The 19,598-nt window shown below is 50.1% G+C and overlaps 1 protein-coding gene across 7 annotated transcripts in view; it reads right to left on the bottom strand.

Moving 5' to 3' along the window:
* The window catches only part of MYO18A (myosin XVIIIA), a 572,782-nt gene that overhangs the window by 220,126 nt on the left and 333,058 nt on the right, over positions 1–19,598 (bottom strand). For all 7 annotated transcript variants that reach the window (XM_082245147.1, XM_082245143.1, XM_082245145.1 and 4 more), the window contains 3 exons: positions 10,225–10,384; positions 6,876–7,062; positions 373–610 (listed from right to left, as the gene is read on the bottom strand). In XM_082245147.1, the coding sequence (XP_082101273.1) occupies positions 373–610; positions 6,876–7,062; positions 10,225–10,384 (585 nt within the window). The remainder of the gene's footprint in view (positions 1–372; positions 611–6,875; positions 7,063–10,224; positions 10,385–19,598) is intronic.

Raw genomic sequence — 19,598 nt, 5'->3', positions numbered from 1 at the left:
CAAAGTCAGGGGATTTACACCAAAAATATTTTAAATAAAGGGTGGCATTCTGCCCAACACTGTAAGGGGTGCATTTTTCTCACTGACCACTAATGTAAGGGGCATGGTTTCCACTGACCCCCCCCCCCCCCATGCACTGATTTTAGCAGAGGTTCATTGTGACCTAAAATTATTTTAAAGGGTTCCTCTGGGACAAACAAGTTAAAGCGGAGTTCCACCCAAAAGTGGAAACTCCGCTTATCTGCTTCCTCCTCCCCCGTTCTGGTGCCACATTTGGCACCTTTTGGGGGGGAAGCAGGAACCAGTCAAAAATCAAAAAATCCATGTTTTGGAACAATATATTATTTTGCTGTCAGGATTGATTGCACTCACCTTGTCTGTACATGTGTAGAGCATCCATAAGCCGTGACCCCCGAAGCTGAGCCCGCAAAAGTGGGACATCAACCTGCATAAGCTCTGCATCACATCGCTCGCCAGATAGGTCTGACTCGCTGGAACCAACTCTGGCAGCTGGGACTAGTCGTGCATCGCTGTTAAAGACTTCTACTTTTGGCACAAAGCAGTAGACAAAGTGGATTTTCGACCTTTTAATCGTGTCAATAAGCGCATCCTGACAAAAAAAACAACAATTATATAGATTTGTCCTCTAGGAGCAACATAGAAGAAATCGAATCTAAAAACGAATTAAGAATTTAACAGCTACTGCGTTGTCTGTTTGGTCTTATATCCGTTTCTTAAAATGTTGCGTGGTCTGCGTCATATTTTCAGTACAAGCAGTAGTTAACAGTGAAGTTGTGCATTTAATCAAATTATATACCACTTAAAAAAAAAAAAATCAATGAATGTACTTAGAGTACCTGAACCATATTCACTTTTTGCAATCCCTAATACAGCAGCACTTGCACAGGCAGAGGGGAATCAGTACTCTGAGCCAATTGGGGCTCCACTGCTTTGCAGTGTGCTGTCAGGTTAAAGTGGAGTTCCAGCCCAGAGTGGAATTTCTGCTCTTTTGGGGCTTCACTACCGGGTTTCCTTACCGGCAATGCAGGTGGCAGCACCCCACAGCCGATGGAAACATGGTGCCGACATCGCTGGACTCCAGGTGGACTACAGTATGTGTAGCTGCGGACTTTTATTTTTGGAGGGGTTGAGGGAGAGGCGGAACTTCGCTTTAACACAGGGGATACATTAGCAGGAAGGGAAGAAATAGGGCTATACTGTCCAGTCACAGACTGTGGTGAGTCCAGAGTCAGGTGGCACTTTTATGCAGTGTAGTTTACAGTGAGGGCCAACACTGCCTCTACTGTTTGACATATGTGTCTAGATCACAAGACTGACTGCGAAGAGAAATGACAGAGAAATGTACTTCAACTGTGTAATCAATTATTTACCTGGATCTGGATCAGAGCTACACTTGAGTCTGCTTCATGATTTTGTTTGTCCTATATTTTAACCAGTTCCTGCAAACTGATGTACCTGTACCTCAGCTTGAAGAGGGGGTTGTACCGGGGTGATGCCTGCAGCTAGAGGCATCACCCTGGTATCGTTTTTTTAGAGCCGGCGGTTGGATTTCTGGAGATAACAACGGATGCGGCTCAGCAGCCGCTTGGCCGTTATCCCAGCGAGCGGGAGGGGAAAGCCCACCGCTCTGCCCGGGTCTTCCGTTCCACCGGGAGACCCGAGCAACCAGCCGACAGGTCCGCCAGCTGGTAGGAGTCCTGACTGAAGCCAGATTCAGCTTTGATCGGGTCTCCGATCATATAACCTGAAAACGATGTCACGACTTTACGGTTTCGTTTTTTTACATTCAGTAAAGTGTTTTTTTTCCCAACAAAAATTGCGTTTAAAAGGCCGTTGCTCAAATAAAAAAAAATATTGAAAGAAACGCCATTTTATTCTCCGGAGTCTTTGCTAAAAATATATATATATACATACATACATACACACACACATACATACATTGACGTTCATTGACGGACACAGCTACTGATTCTTCTTAACCATTGGGATGTCCCAAAGCAGTGTTAAACATGAGGTGTGGAAAAAACATCAGGAAAATTTCCCAAGGCTAACCAGAGCCAATCAGGTAACATAAAGCTCTACCATGAACAACTGGAGCTCACCTGAAAAACAATACACCCTCAAGGAGGACCAGGTCCTCTAAACAGAAGCCTGCAAAACCTTGCAGCCAAAAGAAGCATCCGCAGATGCCAACACATCCACTTTATAAAAACTTTGTAAAAGTGTGCACCGACAACCAGGTGGCTGCCTTGCAAACCTGCATCACTGACGCATGATGACGGAAAGCCCAGGAGGCACTAGGCGCCCTAATAGAGTACGCTTGGCAGCAAAAGGAGGAACCTGATCCTTGATGAAATAGGCCTAAACCACCATGTCTGATCCATCTGGAAATGGTCGCAGAGGAAACGGACAACCCTTTGTGAGGTCCGTCCGTGAGCAATAGAGTGTCCGACTCCCTAAAAGAGTCCGTAGTTCCCAGGTAAGCGCTACTAGCCCGGACCACATCCAAGGCGTGCAAGGCAATTTAGGCCTGGGACACGGGGAAGGCAACACAATGTCTTCAGTCAAATGAAAGTCAGAGACCACCTTAGATAGGAACAACTGACAAGGGTAAAGCACCACTTTATCTCTGTGAACCACCAGGTAAGGTGAACGACAAGACAACGCCGCCAGCTCCGACACCCTGCATACAGAAGTAATAGCCACCAAGAAGGCTACCTTCTGGGACAGTGTAAGCACAGAAAGCTCACAAATTTGGAGAACCCAAGACCAGGCGCTGCCCAACCCCTCATTGGAGGAATGCCAAAAACGAAGTCACCGAAATGGAACGGGGATAAACCCCAAGAGACTCACACCACGCAATGTACGCCTTCAGGCGAGATGGTAACATCTTCCCAGAGGTAGATTTTCTAGCCTTCACCAATTCAGACAACCCCCTATCCTTCAATACCTGGCTTTCAATAGCCAAGCCGTTGAAGCCTGCAACTTTAAACAAGATGGAAGATTGGCCCCTGTGCCAATAAATCTTCTCTGAGAGGAAGTCTCCAAGGGGCATTGGAGACCAGCCGTACCAGATCGGCGTACCAAGACCAGCAATGCCAGTCTGGAGCAACTAGGATGACTGGATTCCTTCTGCCTTGATCCTTCGTAGGGGACTCTGCAGAAGTTTCAGCGGGGGAAAGGCGTTATCAGAACATACTGGCCCCAAGGAGACACCAGTGCATCTGTGACGTCAGCCAGAGGATCCCAAGACTTTGCCACAATTCTCTGTACCTTCCTGTTGAGACGAAAGGCCAACAGGTCCACCTCGGGATTTCCCCACCGAAGATACAGCTGAACCTTAGAATGCCGGCTACCTCCTCAATCGCCAGGACACTTCTTGTGCCCTGTTGGTGATTGACATATGCCACGGCCATGGCATGGTCTGACTGAATCCCTACCTGGCACTCCTGAAGGTAATTTGTCCAAAGAGCCAGACAAACCTTACCGCCCGAAGTTCCAGCATATTGATCTGTAGTCTTGACTCCTCCAGAGTCCAGACCCCTTGAGCACATCCGTGCCCAAAATGCTTTCCCACACGGACAGGCTGGCAACCACGGGGACCACTGTCCAGTAAAGAGGAAGGAAGGATTAGCCCTGTCGAAGTGCCAGAGAGCAAAACCACCATATCAGGGACCCTCTCTTATCCCGGCTCAACAGGATAATATTATCTAGAGATGGTGGATTCTTGTCCCCTTGGCAAGAATCTCCCTTTGCAGAGGCTCGAGTGGAACTGTGCAAACTGAACTGCCTCGAAGGTAGACACCATCAGGCACATTGCCCGCATGCAAGTTCAGAAAGAAGACCGACTGCTGAACAACAGGAGCCGAGTCGCATCCTGCAGCTTTGGAGCTTTGGGTCCGGAAAGAAGCAAAGACGTCCCCCCACCTTAGACACGGGTGAGGATGCCCCTTCAGGCCGAAGAGGGCTTATCTGCAGGTCTGGAAAAACCCACTCTCTGTGACCAAACTCCCTCGCCCCTGGCAGCCTGTGGAAGAAGAGTACTCTTGCCCCATGTAAGACCCTTAATGATATCATCCAGGAAGATCCAAAAAGGGGAGAACAGATAAGGCCATCTTGGAAGACATTGGAGGACCACTGCTGTCACAGACAGCCTAGAAACTAAGGGAGCCGCATCCAGAAAGGCACACAGACAAACTGCAACCCCTGGACCAACTGGCCAGCTCGCAAGGGCAGGGGGAAGCTGTTCACCCTCCAGATCCTGGCGCAAAAGCTTTGTCCACTCTGTTAAAGTCTGGGACACCAATGCTATATTGAACACTGACCTGAGGACTGAACCGGCCACAGGAAACATGTGGCGGACCAAAGTCTCGGCTCTCCCATCAAAGGGGTCTTTAAAAGCCCCTGGAAAAGCCCCTGGATTTAGAGTGGAGTTATTCGGCCTGAAAATCTGAGAATCCACCACAGGTGGGACTGTCCACTTTTTTTTTTTAACATTGACTCTTCAAAGGGATACCGTCTAGCGAAAACACTTAGGCACCGACATAATGCGTTTAAGGTCACTGACTCGCGACAATTTTGTAAAGTAGGTGGAAAACGGGACACCGTTTGCCTCTTTTGGGGAGCTGCATCCTCCAATTTCTAAAGTTGCCCGCACTGATACAATCAGTGAATCCACCAGCGCGGTTTCATGCGTGGCTGCAGTAGAAGAGGAAACATTCTTACTATCAGAGCACTCGAAGTGCATAGACACAGACCCAGCAGGGTTGCTACATACTAAGCTCAACCTGAAACATAACAATCAGGATTGATGCATAGACACAAAACAGGCAGGTGAGGGTCGCCAACTGCGATCCCGCAAGGGGACGCCAACCCACGGCCCACGAATGGACTACCTACTTGACCCCGCAAAAAAAACAAAAAAAGAGGGTCACCCTCCGAGCCCCTCCATAGAGGCCCGCATGAAAATAAAATGGCCCTTTTAAAAGGCAATGTACCCAGAGGGTCTGCAGCGCTAAAGGGGGGTGATGCTCTACACAATAATGGCAGTATGCTGTAATCAAAAAAAGGTGACCACCCCCACAGCAACCCCCCCCCCCCCCCCCCCGCAGGAAAGGCGCCAAGCTGGCTGCATGGCCAGGTAGGCCGGAGGCCGCGACCAAAGTTTGGGTGGAGGCCCAGTCGCACAGATCCCATCCAAGGCAATGCGGGTGGCTACAGGACACTCACAGGGGGACGCCCTCCCCGCAGGCGCCCATTTGGCCTCAAAGCCCAGTAAATTTCTGTGGGCCGGTGTGCGCCCGGAGAAAAACGGCCAGCAGCAGCCCCTAAGAAAGCCCCCTTCCGACCACATGGCAAAAGCCAGCTCACAACCTCCAGGGAGGGGGGGGGGAGGGGTATGAAAGACCCATGGTGACTCTAGAGGGGCTGGGGAGAAGGAGGGGAACTTGAGGGTCCCACTGACCCAGGGAGGGGCCCACTTCCACCACAAAACCCTCAAGGGGGGAGGGGGGGCAACTACTTACTATACCGTGAAACTGGGTGGGCACTGCTCCGGACAAATCACTTCTCCACTGGAATGGGGGTGCTGTTGGCCAGGAGAAACACTGCGACTTAGGCCGCGACCAGGTTGTATGCGTCCTCACGAGACGTTTAACTCACAGGCAAGCCCCCCCCCCCCCCCGTCTAGTGGGGCTATGTCGCAGCCGAACCAGTGCAGAGCGGAGGCCTGCACATACTCACTGGCCGGACTGGGGAGACCTTAAGGGTCTAGAATATCCAATCTGTCGCTCAGTACAGCAGTTGATTGCAGTTCTCTCAGGAACAGAAAATAATAAAAAAAGGAAAGGGGACTAAGGGGAGGGGACAGGAGACAGGGGGCAAGTGAGGGCGATTGACGCCAGGGAACCCTGCTAGGGAGATGGGGAAAAACGTGAGGGGAGGAAGGACATGGAGGGGGGGGGGTCTACCATCCCCAGGGAGGGCCCGCGACTACCCCAGCAATTCCCAAAGAAAGGAGTGGGGACACTACGCATCACACTTTGGCATCAGGCGGGCACCACTCCCAGCAGTCCACCGCACCATTTTGGAATGGGGGTGCTGCAGCCCAAGGTACGCTGCGACTCGGTTTGTGACTGCTGTCGTGATCAGTGCTATGCGACCTTGCGAGGTGTTTTACTCACCGGCCAGCCCCCTTCCAGTGGGGCTATGTCGCAGCCAATCTAGAGAGCAGCTAATAGTTGGGTCGCACTCACAGGCCAGACTGGGAAGACCGTAAGGATATCCAGTGTGTTGCCCAGTCCAGCTGTTGATTGTAGTTCACACAGAAACTAAACTAATAAAGAAACAGGAAAAAAATTCCATTTAAAAAGGAAAAAATGCTAGGGCCAGAGATCCCAGCAAGGAACAAAAGGTCCTTACTCCTGACTAGGCAGAAAAAAACGGAACGCCTATGGCAGAATGTGAGAGTATACCCCCTGGGACTTCCCCATAGGCGTGGTACTGTAGGGGGCATCATAACTCAATGGTCAAGAAGATTCTGGAGCTGTGTCCGTCAATAAACGAAAGAGAAAAAAAAAGAATAATGGCACACTTAATGATGGATTAATGAATACCTAGCTGCATTCATTTGCCAGCATAGTTACATAGATTGAAAACAAGAAAACAGAATAAATGTATTATTGTTCTGGGACTCTTTTTATAAATAAGATAACAAGATTGCTGCCACTGTATAAGCACCCTATAGTCTTCAGTCATATGCAGGCTTTGTATAAACAATGTATGAATAATAGAAGCGTACTTTTACATGCAGGTATGATTGGTAGGAAGATGTTTCTAAGTCCGCTCTAACTCACCACTTGAAGTTTAATTTGGATACATAGAGACTTCTTCTTGACAGCTGCCACGCCTGTAGTGAAAGTCTTTCTCATGCTGGTGGCTCTCCGCAGGGCCAGCTGGGATCCTCCTTCTAGACCAGCCACTGAACCCGACAAGACTGTCGCTGTGCCTGTTCTACCAGCAAATAAGCTGCTAATTATTTTCCTGCAGGGAAGTAAAAGGCATACTGTTAGTAATGCATAACATTAAAACATGACTGGAGGCAAAACAGCAAGAAGAACGCGATAAGAGTTTTCCATCTCATATCTGCCAATATTTTTGGGTTCAGTTCCGGGTAAAAAAAGGTCCCATGCTGATTCTCTCATAAATGCATCGACTTTAACTGGAAGATGACCATATTACTTTTGGTAATCCTAAGAACACATTCTTGAAAAAATATAGCTTGGCAACACAGAATTAGGAATGTTAAGAAGACCTCCACCCAAAACATATCAATTTCTTGTGCAGGGGAAATAATGGGAGTATAGCTTGCATAGAAACAAAGATTTACACTTTAACCCCACTGGAATGATTCTCTGGTAAGGATGAGCTGGGGTTTGGGTTTGGAATGAGCATGGAAGGAATCTGTCACTCTCACCCCCACTGTCCAATCAAATGTGTCCAGAGCATTTCCCGCCCCACAGCTATACATACACAAAGGAGCAGAGATGACTAGCTAGATGATAGCTTTGATCTAATTTGGCAACAGTGGATAGGAATATCAGTTTCCTTCTGGGTTCAGTTGGAACGCATTTTAAGACCAAACCCAAGCCCATTCTTACTGGTGAGTTCCATCCACCATTGTTCACACCAGCTCTGGCCCATGGCATTGTAAGGTGGCTCCACTGACCTCACAGGGGGGAGCTACTGATATAGTACAATGGGCACAATAAGAGGAGTCGGTCAGTAAAATTTTACAGTGCTGGACCAGTGGCTGCCCATTTACAGTGGGTACGGAATGTATTCAGACCCCCTTAAATTTTTCACTCTTTGTTATATTGCAGCCATTTGCTAAAATCATTTAAGTTCATTCTTCTTCCTCATGAATGTACACATAGCACCCCATACTGACAGAAAAACACAGAATTGTTGACATTGTTGCAGATTTATTAAAAAAGAAAAAAACTGAAATATCACATGGTCCTAAGTATTCAGACCCTTTGCTGTGACACTCATATATTTAACTCAGGTGCTTTCCATTTCTTCTGATCATCCTTGAGATGGTTCTACACCTTCATTTGAGTCCAGCTGTGTTTGATTACACTGATTGGACTTGATTAGGAAAGCCACACACCTGTCTATATAAGACCTTCCAGATCACAATGCATGTCAGAGCAAATGAGAATCATGAGGTCAAAGGAACTGCCTGAAAAGCTCAGAGACAGAATTGTGGCAAGGCACAGATCTGGCCAAGGTTACAAAAAGATTTCTGCTGCACTTAAGGTTCCTAAGAGCACAGTGGCCTCCATAATCCTCAAATGGAAGACGTTTGGGACGACCAGAACCCTTCCTAGAGCTGGCCGTCCGGCCAAACTGAGCTATCGGGGGAGAAGAGCCTTGGTGAGAGAGGTAAAGAAGAACCCAAAGATCACTGTGGCTGAGCTCCAGAGATGCAGTCAGGAGATGGGAGAAAGTTGTAGAAAGTCAACCATCACTGCAGCCCTCCACCAGTCGGGGCTTTATGGCAGAGTGGCCCGACGGAAGCCTCTCCTCAGTGTAAGACACATGAAACCCTGCATGGAGTTTGCTAAAAAACACCTGAAGGACTCCCAAGATAGTGAGAAATAAGATTCTCTGGTCTGATGAGACCAAAATAGAACTTTTTGGCCTTGATTCTAAGCGGTATGTGTGGAGAAAACCAGGCACTGCTCATCACCTGTCCAATACAGTCCCAACAGTGAAGCATGGTGGTGGCAGCATCATGCTGTGGGGGTGTTTTTCAGCTGCAGGGACAGGACGACTGGTTGCAATCGAGGGAAAGATGAATGCGGCCAAGTACAGGGATATCCTGGACAAAAACCTTCTCCAGAGTGCTCTGGACCTCAGACTGGGCCGAAGGTTTACCTTCCAACAAGACAATGATCCTAAGCACACAGCTAAAATAACGAAGGAGTGGCTTCACAACAACTCTGACTGTTCTTGAATAGCCCAGCCAGAGCCCTGACTTAAACCCAATTGAGCATCTCTGGAGAGACCTAAAAATGGCTGTCCACCAACGTTTACCATCCAACCTGACAGAACTGGAGAGGATCTGCAAGGAGGAATGGCAGAGGATCCCCAAATCCAGGTGTGAAAGACTTGTTGCATCTTTCCCAAAAAGACTCCTGGCTGTATTAGATCAAAAGGGGGCTTCTACTAAATACTGAGCAAAGGGTCTGAATACTTAGGACCATGTGATATTTCAGTTTTTCTTTTTTAATAAATCTGCAACAATGTCAACAATTCTGTGTTTTTCTGTCAGTATGGGGTGCTATGTGTACATTCATGAGGAAGAAGAATGAACTTAAATGATTTTAGCAAATGGCTGCAATATAACAAAGAGTGAAAAATTTAAGGGGGTCTGAATACTTTCTGTACCCACTGTATATCACATTTTGTACACACAGGCTTATCCAACTTTTTCAAAAATTAAATTTAAGCTGGAAGTGTACAAAAACTGCATTTTAGTGAGCTTTCACTTCAGCAAAAAATTAACATTTAATCAACCAAAGGAGTAAAGTTCAGTCTTGAATCGTGGGCATCAGCTAGTCATTACTCAGAACTGCACCTTGTTTCTCTGCTGTGCACTCTTTCCTCATTAGTGAACTTTAAAGTGAGGCCTTATCTTTAAGCCCATGCTTTTATCAACATATTTGTGAATACTTGGTTGACATATACACAGTTGGCGGTATTTACTAAAACCAAATACATACAGGCACGAATGTCGGTAGACAGTTGCCAGTTCAAAAAAAAAAAAAAAATAGCTGACATTCGGCCCGCGTGTATGTCGGTCTGTCTGACAGAAGCTGGCCAGAAAACCAGCAGCCAACCCACTCCCGATCAGCGCATACAAAATCTGGTTCAGCTCTGCAAATAAATCATTCTGCTTCCAAGTTTAATTGAACAAGCTGAAGTTAGAAGCGGATTGGCTACTATGTACAGCTCCTGAGTGCAAGATATTTAGTAAGTCTCCCCCCCACTGCAATATAATTTGGGAAAGAACATTTGATTTGCGGATTCTGTTAGTGATAGCATATTATCACTCATGTCATGGGCAACATTATGGTTAAGGCACATGTGGAATAGATCAAGACAAAATATTTTATGAAAAGTAGTAATGAAACTAACTTTTGTGAGTCTTGCAGTAAAGAAGCAGCGTTTTGAGAGGCAGGGTTCTGTTTCACATAGTTCAGCCAGCCTGAGACGTTGTACTCCACCCAATTCGTTCCGTAGCTGTGCCCCAGCAGGAAATGCCGTTCCTTATTGCTTCGGAGCAATGGTTTCTTACCTGAAAAACATATTGTTAACCTTATCAAAAATACCACTGGTTATTTAGAATTGCTTCAGAATAATGTACAAAATGTGGGTATTATGTAACATTAGGTAATGCAGTGATTAAATAACTTGAACATGAATTGGGGACTGTGACTATGTAAGGCAGTTTTGCTCTTGTTTTCACATACATTGATGCAAAAACAAAGTATATTTCTTTATTGTACATCACGGGAAACAGAGCAGCCATAATAATTACTATGCGGCTTATGCGCCACCTATAGGTGAATGGACACTGGCAGAGCAATCAAACAGAAGGCCTCCCCTATATAACCCCTCCTACACAGAAAGTACCTCCGTTTTTTGCCAGTGTCTGTAAGGTGGTGGTCACTGATGATACATGTGCTCTTGGAGCATACTTAGAGATCTGGAAGAATCAGGGACTTCAATCAGATCCATTCGAAAAAGTAAAAATGGATGGTACCCAAACCTCATTGGAAAGAAAAGAAGATTTCTCGAGGTTTGCCTGTATTGCAGCCTTATGGTGCTGGACCCTGCGTAATGGAACCCTGTGCAGTGTTTGTTCTGACCAAGGTGTTTTCCTGCAGGGTGCTATACATGTCCAGTTGAGTGAAACCCCAGATTAAGGGGGACCCAATCCCTGGTCTTTTATGACGAGTCTGCCGTGGTGGGTGAAGATTGGACTCTGGTTAGCTCAGGGTTGTGCAGCAGGAAGGGTAAGCCGCATTTTGCAGTTTCTCTTTAACAAAAAAAAAACGGAATTTTTGTAAAATCTTACCTGTAAAATTCCTTTCTCTGAGTCCTCCGACAGTCGCCGTCTCTTCATATTCGTCACATATGGGGTATTAGACTTTGCTACGAAGGAGTAGCTAGGCAACAGAATATGTTAACATTAAAGCTTTTAACATATCCCACCCTCAAGGGGTGGTCCCCTCAGTCAATACCCTCCTACTTCCTGCAACCATATCTCAGTTTTAGTGGAATAGCAGTAGAGTATACAACCAAACCCCAAAAGAGGGGCGGGGGCGGCGACTGTCGGAGGACTCAGAGAAAGGAATTTTACAGGTAAGATTTTACAAAAATTCCGTTTTCTCTTACGTCCTCCGACAGTCGCCGCCTCTTCATATTCGTCACATATGGGGACGTCCCAAAGCAGTGCAAACATGAGGGGTGGGAAACGCATCCGCGCCGAAAGGCAAAGCAGTCTCCGCATCAAAGAAAGGAACCTTACCAAAGGAAGGAAACCAGCTGGGCTACAGGAAAAACAAGTGCTCAACAGGAGCAACAACCCAGGAAAAGACAAATAACCAGGGTATAAAAAACTTATCCCAACAGCCAGAGGTCCCCAACAAGGGACCCTAGGGAATTGCCGCACTAAGAATCTTGCGGCCAAAGGAAGCATCCGCCGATGCCTGAACATCTACTTTGTAGAATTTTGTGAAAGTATGCACGGTCGACCAGGTCGCCGCCTTACACACCTGGGCTACAGAAGCCCCATGACGACAGGCCCAAGACGTACTCAAAGATCTAGTAGAGTGCGCCTTCACAGTCACAGGGGGAACCTTCCCCTGCAAGGCATATGCCTGTTCAATGGTCTGCCTGATCCATTTGGCGATGGTAGAGGCCGAAGCCGCCATGCCCTTCCGAGGACCTTCTGGAAGAACAAACAAGGAGTCCGTCTTTCGAAAAGACTCAGTCGATTTAAGGTAAACCCTTATCGCCCGAACAACATCCAAAGAATGTAATCTCACCTCCTTTGGATGTTTAGGCTTCGCGCACAGCAAAGGCAAGACAATATCCTCATTAAGATGGAATTCCGAAACTCGCTTCGGAAGAAAAGAAGGATTAGGTCGCAAGACCACCTTATCCAAATGAACAACCAGATACGGAGACTTGCAGGACAAAGCCGCCAGCTCCGACACTCTGCGAGCCGAAGTGATCGCAACCAAAAAGGCGACCTTTTTGGACAACATAGACAACGAGATCTCCCTGATCTGTTCAAAAGGAGCACGTTGTAACACAGATAGAACGAGATTCAAGTCCCAAGGGGGCAGAGGATCCCACCTAGGAGGAACCAGATGCCGCACTCCCTGAACAAAAGTGCCAACCAAGGAGTTGGAAGCCACGGGACGTTGAAACAGAACGGCCAGCGCAGACACCTGACCCTTTATCGTAGCCAGCGCCAAACGCTGATCGACACCCGTTTGAAGGAAGGACAGCACTCGGGAAACCGAGTACGTGCGGGGTGAAAACCCCCTGGACTCACACCAGGCAAAATAGGCCTTCCAAGTACGGTAATAAACCTTCCCCGAGGAAGACTTCCTCGCGTTGATCAAGGTATGAACGACCTCTGGGGAGAGACCCTTCTCCTTCAGGACCTCGGTCTCAACAGCCAGGCCGTCAAAGCCAGCGACTGTAAAGCAGGATGGTATATCGGTCCTTGAGACAGGAGATCGTCTCGAAGAGGCAGACGCCACGGGGCGTCGACCGCCAGATTCACGAGGTCTGCGTACCAGGACCGGCGAGGCCAGTCCGGTGCCACAAGAATCACCGTGCTGCGTTCCGAGTGTAACCTGCGAAGGAACCTGGACAGCAACTGAATCGGTGGAAACGCGTACATCAGCCTGTACTGATGCCACGGGGCCACTAACGCGTCCGACGCGTCTGCCCGAGGGTCGCGCGTCCTTGCCACGAACCTTCTCACCTTGTTGTTGAGACGCGAACAGGTCCACATCTGGAAGACCCCACTTCGCGCACAACATCTGGAAGACAGCCGGGTGGAGAGACCATTCCCCCTGATCCAGGGTCTGGCGACTCAGATAGTCCGCCTGCCAGTTCTCCACCCCCGGAACGTGAACCGCCGTTATCGCCGGGACATGAGTCTCGGCCCAAGACAGAATGTCGGCCACTTCTCGACCTGCTCGGGCACTCCTGGTGCCCCCTTGGTGGTTGATGTAGGCCACCGCCGTGGCATTGTCCGTCTGCACCCGAACCGGGCAGCCCTGCAGCCGGTCCGTCCAGCGATGAAGACAGAGATTTATCGCACGCAATTCCAGAATGTTGATCGGAAGAACACCACCCCAGCCCGACAGGCTGGCATCCGTGGTGATTACCGTCCACGAGATAGGACGAAACGACTTGCCCCCGGACACCATCGGGGATTGGAGCCACCACAGAAGGTCTCTTCTGGTGCGATGACTCAACGAGATTTGAAGATCCAGAGATTGAGGTCGCCCGTCCCACATGGACAGGATCTCCGCTTGGAGACCCCGCGTGTGAAACTGAGCGAAGGGAATCGCCTCGAAGGCCGAGACCATCAATCCCAGACATCTCATGCACGTCCGCAGAGACGAGTGCGGAACGTCCCTGAGGGACCTGACTTCCTCCTGAAGAGTTCTGAGTTTGTCTTCTGGCAGGAAGACCTTCGCCTGCACCGAGTCCAGAATCATTCCCAGGTAGGGAAGACGAACCGACGGACTCAGTGTCGACTTCGGAAAATTTATCGTCCAACCAAACTCCTGCAGAGTTTGCATCGTGACAGACAGGTCCTTCTCCAGACCCTGGCTGGTCGCAGACCGAACCAGAATGTCGTCCAGATACCCCAGGACAGAAATGCCCTGGGCCCTCAATAATGCCAGAACCGGTGCAAGCACCTTGGTGAAGACCCGCGGAGCCGAGGCGAGACCAAAAGGCAACGCCACGAACTGGTAGTGATCCTCCGCAATGGCAAATCGAAGGTACCTCTGGTGACCCTCGAAAATGGGGATGTGAAGATACGCATCCTTCAAATCGATGGAGGCCATGAATTCCCCCGGAACCAGGGCAGCCACCACCGACCGCAGGGATTCCATGCGGAACTTGCGAACCCGCACAGAGCGGTTCAGAGCCTTCAAGTCCAGAATTGGACGAACCTTGCCCTCCTTTCTGGGCACGATGAAAAGATTGGAATAAAACCTCCGAAATCTGTCCCGATGAGGCACCGGAACTACCACTCCCTGAGCCCTCAGGTCCCGCACCGCCAGGTGCAGGTCCCGTAAACACTCTGGAGACAGTTGAAGATTTGAGGGAAAAAATCTGCTCTCCGGCCGAGAGAGAAACTCGATCTTGTAACCAGATCGAACGATCTCCTGAACCCATCTGTCCCGCACGCGGGCCAACCAGGGCTGAAGAAAACCGAGCAAGCGTCCCCCCACCCCAAAACTGGGTGAGGGCGCCCCTTCAGGCCGCACTGTTATGGGCTGCGGATCCGGATTGACCGGACTTCTGTTTTCCAGACCAGGGCTTCTTCTGAGAGCCTTGACCTTTGAACGGTTTGCCCTTGTAGTGCGACCGAAAGGCACGAAAGGACCCCTGAGGGGGCCGAAAATTAGCATGCTTCTTCCCAGAAGCCCCCTTAGCCTTGGGGAAATGGGGCAAGAGAGTGCTCTTACCTCCGGTGATCCCCTTAATCAACACATCCAAGGACTCCCCAAAAAGGCGAGACCCATCATAAGGCAGATTGGCTAAGGTCTTACGTGAAGACTGGTCCACCGACCAACATTTCAACCAAACCAGGCGGCGAGACAACACCGCCACGCTGTGCACACGTGCAGCCAACGGGACTAGGTCCAAGTCCGCATCACACAGATACATGACACCCTGGTGGATTTGATCCACCATATCCAGGGTCGCCGGCGAGGCCGAATCGGCCACTAGGACGCGCCTAAGCATCTGCGTCCAACTTGCGACCGCCTGGGCCGCCATGAGAGAGGCAAACAGAGCCTTAAGCATAGAACCCGTAACAGAATAAGTATGACGGGCAAGAGACTCCAATCTCCTATCCGTGGCATCACGGAACACAGGGGAATCCTCTGCAGGAATCGCAGTGGATTTGTTTAAAACCGCAATTGCGTGATCCACTGGGGGTGGCACACACCACCTTTCATCAGTGGAAGGCGAGAAAGGATAACGCAGTTTGAACCTACTTGGTACAGCAAAAGGTTTGCGCAGATTGCGCCATTGTTCCTTAACAGCGCGCTGAAAATCATCATTGCAGGGAAAAACCTGCGGCGTCCTGCGTTTTCTCTGCGTCCCATAAGCCGCCAAGGCAGCGGGGGGACACACTTCATCCTGCAAACGCAGCGTTTGTTTTATGGAAGCAATCAATTCATCCATGATTGCAAGCTCTTCAGGCGAGCCAGGGGGAGAATTATCAACCCCTTCAACATCAGCCTCCACCTCGGACCCCACTAGATCCAGGGAGGAGCGGGACCCCGATAAGGAGGCCCCCGCCATAACAGCCCCATCACCTTCACCCTCAGAATCCGAGGAAAGAGAAACTCTGGGTCTTTTAGTAGATTGAGCAGCCACCAGCATCTGCACCTGAGCAGCAAGGCCAGCCACAATAGTGGCTAAATCCCCCCCTGGGGGGGAAACAGTGGTCCCCTGGCTTTCCACCAAGGCGGTAGGAAATTTGCCCTCCTGAGAATCCATTGCCCCTATTACAAATGCCGGATAATAAAGGGTTAACTGCCCCTTTAACAAGCGCGGCGAGCGCAGCCCACCGCACCACACACAAGCACAATGAGACCCCCACAGGGACAATAAAACTGACACAGGCAATGGATAAGAAGGATATAACCTGAGGAGACCCTCGCCGCTGCTGCTGCCTCGATCGGTGTTCCTGGAGAAGAGGGAGTGATGCTGCCAGGGCGCTCTATGAAAGCCTATGGGAGGCTACAAGAAAATGGCCGCCATGCATGTAGAACATGCGGCCGGAGCGAGTGTAGGCAAAATGGCGCCGTTTGGCGCCGAAACCGCCGCTCCACAGTACAGTAATGCACAGATGTCATCCATGTATAAAAAAACATGTCAGATCGCCGCAGCGATCGCTGTACAGTGCCCAAACATGCCCAAAACATGCCCCACAGCACACAGCTTCTCACACTGACAAGGCTGACACACACAGTGTCACACAGCTCCCCCCCCCTTGCAGCCCACAGCATGCAGCTGAGTGATAGGGAGACAAACAGTGTGAACAGAGGCAGGTTACACAGTCCCAGACTGACACCCCCCCAGACAGACAGGTCCCCACATAGATACACTTACCTCACAATGGCGTGGGGGACCCGCACAGGCGAACAAGCCGCTGCACATGAGGCAGGGAGAGTCGCATACAAGACGCACAGAATGAGGGTTAAGAAACCGCACAGCGTCCAGTGAGGTAGCCACCTCACCAATCATCCCTGCACCGAACAGGGATGGGTCGTTCACTGTGCCAGGAGCGTTACCTGGCTGAACGCTCGATGGCAGGCTGGGAAGCCACTGACCCACGACCTGCGACCAGGGGGATCAGCCCGAGACCCAGCCCGCATGATCCTCTTCATCCGAAGAACTAACTAACGCTGACAAAAAGAACAGCTAAGTAAAAGGTAGAGAGAAAACTCAAACAAAAAATCAAAAAAGAAGAAAGAGTCTGGGGCACAAAGCCCCAGCACAGAGAGAGCCAGCCACTCCTGACAAGCTAGACATTGAAACTGAGATATGGTTGCAGGAAGTAGGAGGGTATTGACTGAGGGGACCACCCCTTGAGGGTGGGATATGTTAAAAGCTTTAATGTTAACATATTCTGTTGCCTAGCTACTCCTTCGGAGCAAAGTCTAATACCCCATATGTGACGAATATGAAGAGGCGGCGACTGTTGGAGGACGTAAGAGAAAATCTGTTTTTCTCCTAGTAGCCACTGTACGTTTAAAGAGTATTGGACTGCAGTGTCTCCTCCAGTCACTAGAGGGTTCAGGTTCGCTCTTTATGGCCTACTCCTGTATAGACAGGAATTAGAGGGGTGGCCATTTTTGGTGGACCATGTTTGTTGAAGGATCAGCAAGGCCTCTGAGACCTAACTTCAGCCTATGACTACATAATGAAATGTGGGTACTTTCTATGGGAATGCTAGGTGACCAGACAAGGCATGGTTATATACTGCATAAAGGGGGCTTGTAAAACTGTCTGTCGATACACCCATGTACGGGTATCAGTGCACTTTAAGGAGTTGTCTCCAAAATAGCATGCATTTGGTCTGCAGGAACTTATTTTTAGGCTGTTTTGAAGCAGCATTGAGGCTGCATTGGATGCCTATGTGCTTGGCTAATCCTGCAAAATTATTTGGGGCCAAGGACAGTTGAGCAGGTGAAGCATAGTAACATGTTTGCATAGACCAGGGGTCAAAATTTAAAGTCCTGAGCTACTAGCCAGGCCTTAAGGGTTACTCGCCACCAGTTGCCCCACCCAACTCCTACCCTGCTCCGCCCCTAATTCCGCCCCTAAACACGCCCTCATAAATTATCTCATAAAATTACACTGTTAAATGTTTTTGCATTAATGCAGAAGTTACAAAAATAAATATTAATAACAACGTTTTCAGTGCCCATCAGTGCAGCCTAATCAGTGCCCATCAAGGGTCTGGAACCCCCAAATCACCATCCTAGTACCCCCCCCCCCCCCAAATTTCACCTCCTAGAACAAATCCTACCCGTCAAATCCTCCCCCCATCAAAATGTTCCCCCTAGCACAAAATTCCTACTTGCACAACCCCCCCCCCCCCAATACCCCTTTTTAACTGCCCCAAGACTTCCTGTTCTGGAAGATGATTACTTCTAGGTGGGATCAATATGGGAGGGGGGGTTGTGCTAAGGGGGGGGGGACTGTGCTGAGATGGGGGGGTTGTGCTAGGAGGGGGGGATTGTGCTAAGGGGGGGGGGACTGTGCTGAGATGGGGGGGTTGTGCTAGGAGGGGGGGATTGTGCTGAGATGGGGGGGTTGTGCTAGGAGGGGGGGGGGGCTGTGCTGAGATGGGGGGATTTTGCTAGGAGGGGGGGGGCTTTGCTGAGATGGGGGGGCTGTGCTGAGATGGGGGGATTGTGCTGAGATGGGGAGTTGTGCTAGGAGGGGGAGGGACTGTGCTGAGATAAGGGGGTTTTGCTAGGAGGGGGGATTGTGCTGAGATGGGGGGGTTGTGCTAGGAGGGGAAGGACTGTGCTGAGATGGGGGGATTGTGCTAGGAGGGGGGGGCTGTGCTGAAATGGGGGGGGGGCTGTGCTGAGATGGGGGGATTGTGCTGAGATGGGGGGTTGTGCTAGGAGGGGGAGGGACTGTGCTGAGATGGGGGGGATTGTGCTAGGAGGGGGGGGCTGTGCTGAAATGGGGGGGCTGTGCTGAGATGGGGGAATTGTGCTAGGAGGGGGAGGGACTGTGCTGAGATGGGGGGGGGGGTTGTGCTAGGAGGGGGGGTTGTGCTGAGATGGGGGGACTGTGCTGAGATGGGGGGGGTTGTGCTAGGAGGGGGGATTGTGCTGAGATGGGGGGGTTGTGCTAGGAGTAGGAGGGGGGATTGTGCTGAGATAAGGGGGTTTTGCTAGGAGGGGGGATTGTGCTGAGATGGGGGGGGCTGTGCTAGGAGGGGGGATTGTGCTGAGATGGGGGGGTTTTGCTAGGAGGGGGGATTGTGCTGAGATGGGGGGTTTTGTTAGGAGGGGGGATTGTGCTGAGATGGGGGGGTTTTGCTAGGAGGGGGGATTGTGCTGAGATGGGGGGGTTTTGCTAGGAGTGGGGATTGTGCTGAGATGGGGGGGTTTTGCTAGGAGGGGGGATTGTGCTGAGATGGGGGGGTTGTGCTAGGAGGGGGGATTGTGCTAGGAGGGAGGGGGGATTGTGCTAGGAGGGGGGGGCTGTGCTGAGATGGGGGGTTGAACTAGGAGGGGGGGATTGTGCTGAGATGGGAGGGATTGTGCTGAGATTGGGGGGGGTTGTGCTAGGAGGGGGGGGGTTGTGCTGAGATGGGGGGGTTGTGCTAGGAGGGGGGGGGGAATTGTGCTGAGATGGGAATTTGGGAGGTGACAGGATAAGCTTTGTACCCCAATCAGTGTAGTTCTCCCTTTCCTCCAGCATGCAGACCTCAGATACAGCGCGGCACATCGCTCTGTGATCCTCCTCTTCATATGTCAGAGCGGAGGAGGAGCGGAGGAGAAGCCTATTCCTATAGCTTTGCACGGACAGCTGGCGGAAGAGATGCGGCTGCAGAAGCAGAAGGGGAAGAATATTACGGCTCAGGAAGGACACTGGATGTCAGATGGGACTATACAGAGTTTGTTACCCGCCCCCTTTCTACATTGCTTACTTTGACTCGGAGGACAGGGGATAACAAACTCTGTATAGTCCGTATCTGACATCCA

This window comes from Pelophylax lessonae (genome assembly GCF_965119305.1).
Source record: "Pelophylax lessonae genome assembly, chromosome: 2".
Classification (NCBI taxonomy): Eukaryota; Metazoa; Chordata; class Amphibia; order Anura; family Ranidae; genus Pelophylax; species Pelophylax lessonae.
This window is presented reverse-complemented; position numbering and strand designations above follow the sequence as displayed.